The following is a 4383-nucleotide window of genomic DNA, read 5'->3' as shown; positions in this document are numbered from 1 at the left end:
ACTGCTCACGATTCAGCCCTCACTTTTGCTGGCAGCCCGTGCAGGAGGTCGAATGGGACGAGCAGGCTCTGATTGACTTGCACGTCTGCAAATCAAGGTGGAAGTTGTTTCCTGTATGACATCTGAACATGCAGCCGCAGTGAATTTTGTCTAGTGTCGGTAGTCACTGCACATCGTGTACACTTACCTAAATGCGATTCATCTAGCGGATGCCGCATCCCCAGTTGGCTCTACAGCAGGAGAGTAGAGGATGCCTGCCACATACTTAGTCATGGCTCATACTTTCACATTACACAAGGCCGAACGGAACCAACCTTCAAGCATCCTGAGCCTCAACCACGGCCAACCAGGTCACTCGTTACAACGAACGATGCATGCAGATGCGAAAAGTGTCTCTCTGTGCACGTGAATACCTCTTATTTTGAAGAACAGCTGCCTGGCCATGTGGCAAGTATCAAGGGAAAATAAGGTCCTCTCTGGTTCAATTAATTATATATATCCAGGGCGACAAGTTCACGCGACTTATCACAAAGGCAGAAGCGTAGCTGAACAGTTGAGCAGATGAAGTAATTTTAACAGTAAATATTGGAATACTGTTGCACAATTTGCGTTGGTGTAGTTATACTACGGCATGCACTTGTCACGCTACTAGTCAGCTGTCGCATTGCTGAGATGAGCGTGGCTTGGTAGATTGAAGAGATTGAAACGCTACCTTCGAAGAGCACTATGCAGCTCTAGAACTTTAGTTTGTGTCTTCAAGCTTATTACTAGTAAGAGAAGAAAGGTTCAGTTGTCTTCATTAATATTCTAAAATTCTCTTGCATTGCATTGATACCGCATGGAGGTCCCCTTTAAACCAAGTATGTATACTCGGAAGCGGTACCTTGAGTGCTCTGTGCAGTTATGCCATGCCATGTGGCATCGAGCATCTAATCGCCGCGCTGCTTTGCCCTCCTCTCCCGTTGCTGCAGACATTCCAGCGCAGGAATACACATATGCGCATTTCTACACTTCCAATACCAATCCGACAACGCAATCACGAGTGCCTAGACTCTATGTATGGTAGGACCAAAAGGGCACGTGTAGGGAAGGGTTCGGTAGAATATGTTACCTTCTTCCGAAGGTTGCAGTACACATTATCGAGTGGCAAATAGAACAGCAGAAAGCCCCCGAGGAACTTGGCGGCACCAATTCCGAAGGATTTGAAATACTGCGGAATAAGAGGCATTATACAGCGCAATCTGCAGACTCGAATATGCCACAACCTGTCTGGGCTTGGCAGGAGACGCTGCTCACTAACCCGCCATCCGATAATCTTTCTTCGACAGACTGATGAGTAAGGGAACGAGCAGTGACTCAACTCCGTTAGTTTAACAATGTCCCGAGGCATTTTTCGGCAAGGGTGTGGAAAGCACACTGCGTACCGTGGGCTTCATTGCAAAATCAGATGTGGTCAGGGTGCGAGCAAAACCCCTGAAGCCTCCAACAGTGGTGTTGGGGAGGTATCCAGGCGGGTAAAAGTATCCATAGCGAGAAAATATCTCGACTTCCCTCCCAGTATAAGGCAGGTGCTGCCCTACATTTATACGCCCCGGATGAACGCTTGCCGCTGCCGTGGGCGCGGTTCCCATAGGCGCTGAGCTGTGAGCCATATCTTTACCACAGAGAAGATCCGGAATTAAATAACACTTGTAGCCCTCTGCTTTTATGTATTATATTGTGCCAAGTGCAGTTGTTCGGGTCGTCATAGTTGTCCTCCGCGCGCGAGCTGCCCTTCGTTTCGTTGCATGCACGACCACCGCCTGCAAGGAAGGCTGTTGCGCTACGAAATGAGCTCATCCACAATATTGTGTTGAGAATCGACCGTTGTACTGCCCGCAATAAATAAAGGGCAACGTTTTCCAACAAGGGGTGTATGCAGCAACGCTGTTGCATTGCAGTCGTGTGATGAGGGGGCCTTTGATAGATTTGTCCCCTCTGTTGACAAGAAAACTCACATATTAAAAATTCCTGTTAACTAGAATCTAATTCCCTGAATTCCAGGCTTACCGTCCATCCCAAGAAGTTCGTTAACGGGAGCTGCGCCTGCAGGAGGCTACTTACTAGTAGTCAAACATAAATTAAATTCCAGCCTACTATTTCTACTAGTTTACCCTTACCCAACAAAGATCGCACAGTCATTAGAGGCGTGATTTGTATGTCCAACTGGTAGTGCGGTGCAGTCAGCCAGCAGAGCAGCAAATCAGGAAATTGTCGATATTTTGTCGTCAGTGTTTTCAACAAGCTGTTCTCGAGGTAAAAAAACTCTTTTATCTTCCCTTCCTCCCACTACAGTTTTTTGTAGCACTATTTGCCACCTCGTGACTTGAGGTCTACACGATTTTTTCTCAGCATTCCCAGGTGCCGAACCTCTTCGTAATCGTCTCTTGCCTCGGCAGATTGTGTGGCGGTGTAGCGGGCTAATACACACTTCGACAATTCATACCACGCTAGCTATAACTGAGTAGAAGCCAGTAATCAATCGGCTAGTTGATTTGTCTTTTCACGTATCGTTTAATTGTAGAGTGTTTTGTCACTGGGCTATAGGACGCCGGTTGCCTGCGTGTGCCCTCAACGGCACGTGCATTTAGCATTAAATGATCGGAGTGCCTAGCTCGTATAGCTACGGGCGCCCTAACTGACCCTCCTTATGTCGAAACTCGGAGGCTAGCGGGCAAGCGAATGAGGGCCCTCTTCTTGACAGCACTTGGTGCATCGCTCCATCTGAGGTCGTTGTAGGAAGACACCTCACGCCACATTCAACAATCCTAATGTTCACACAAATATGATGCATGAGTATACAAACCAATCAATCAATTCTTTACTGATTCTTAGATAGATATGAAGGGTACTAGGCATTTGGGTTTAAGCTGTTAAACTCAATAACTTTCTAAAAGTTTGTATTGATTGCCTAATTAGACGTCCGCCTAGACGCAATCGATATGTGAGGTACTAGTCTGTAGCATCGCATGATTCGATGCAGTCCCCTGGCCATTCACTTGCTGGGGATGAAATGGACTGACAAGATTCCCTGCAACAGTAGTCTAATTATTATCAATTTATGTGGTGAGGCAATAATCAATTTTCCTTATGCAACACTATGGGAATAAGCGATTTCTTTGGCAATGGAAGCTGGCGGTGGCGTAACGTCCATTGGGGCGGAAAAGGCCTGTCTGCAATCTGATCCAAACGCAGCCCATCCCCACCTGGTAGTCAGCCATGACTTACCAGCAGATCAAATGTATGTGGATGCATTGATAAGATTTCGACGGCCAGAAAGGTACTGTAGCCGTAAATGGCCTCGTAGTCGAAAGCTTCATCAGGCAGATGGAGGTTCCTCTCTCGGAACTTCACAGATCAAGGGAAATAATTGATTGTTATATCGTGTCCATTGAAAGGAGGAGCCATTTGATGGCAGGCTTACTTGTTTAGCGAAATCCGCCTAGCCATAGGGATTACTACAATTTTCGCCTTTCATACAGGCCCTGACTACCCGATCTATGCCAAGGTCAACTCAGTAACAAGCAATGAGGTAATTCGGAAAGTTGAAACCAGAGGATCTATCGATTGATCGTTATGGCTTGGCTTGCAAAAGCCACAGCGTAGAGAAGCAGTTGCTTTCTCCGTGATTCGCAGCAGATCTACCAGAAGTGTCACGCCAGGTGGTGTCAGGATGGGCAGCCAGTCAGGGAACAGAAAGCCGCCCGGTGGGGATTTAACACATGAGGGACTCCCTGAGGTTTCAAAAGCATATGAGCGCGGCTATTGCGCTGTTGGCTGGAAAGAAAGAGCCAGGTTGGGATTTCATACCTAGATATGTCGGAACTCTGTCCATCGGCCCTAGCCTACGGTGTAACGTGGCCGACAAAAGAAAGCGTTAGGTCCTAGGCAGCCCCCGCACAGCTCCCCAACAACGCATCCGCTTTGATTGTGGAAATTCGGATCAGGTGTTCCGAAAGAGCAAGCGCATGTTGAAGGCCGAAGAACTAAAACGGGAACTGTGCCTCTGGAAACAGGCTGCTTGGCAAGAAAAGTAGGCGAATCAGGGAAACCGAAAGGCCCCCGCGGGGGGTGCGACGCAACGAAAAAATCCGCGGTGGATAGGGCTGCAACTGAGAACCTACTAGTGGTCAATTCTGTACTAATGCAAGCTCACCCTTATGGTCAAGGATTTCGGGCGTGACTTGGCACCAAATAAAAGGTGGGACTTTTCCCCAACGGGACGGCGCAAAAGTGCAATTTGCCTGTTCACTCGTTAGCGCATTCCCCACGACTCAGATTTACTTACTAGAAGCAGAATTCAGCCAGTGGCAAAGCGACTGTGTGTGAATGTAACTTCGAATC

General features: G+C 47.8%; 1 protein-coding gene across 1 annotated transcript; it reads right to left on the bottom strand.

The window, feature by feature from the left end:
* Positions 1 to 929: 929 nt before the first annotated feature.
* Positions 930 to 1652, bottom strand: LOC113146599. Its single transcript, XM_026334448.1, has 3 exons — positions 1425 to 1652; positions 1112 to 1210; positions 930 to 965 (listed from the first exon to the last, which is right to left on the bottom strand). The coding sequence occupies exons 1-3, from the start codon at positions 1650 to 1652 to the stop codon at positions 930 to 932; spliced, it is 363 nt and encodes a 120-aa protein (XP_026190233.1).
* Between the last annotated feature and the right edge of the window lie 2731 nt (positions 1653 to 4383).

The sequence above is a fragment of the Cyclospora cayetanensis genome, unplaced genomic scaffold (genome assembly GCF_002999335.1).
Source record: "Cyclospora cayetanensis isolate NF1_C8 unplaced genomic scaffold, CcayRef3 CcayRef3_contig_11, whole genome shotgun sequence".
NCBI lineage: Eukaryota > Apicomplexa > Conoidasida > Eucoccidiorida > Eimeriidae > Cyclospora > Cyclospora cayetanensis.
This window is presented reverse-complemented; position numbering and strand designations above follow the sequence as displayed.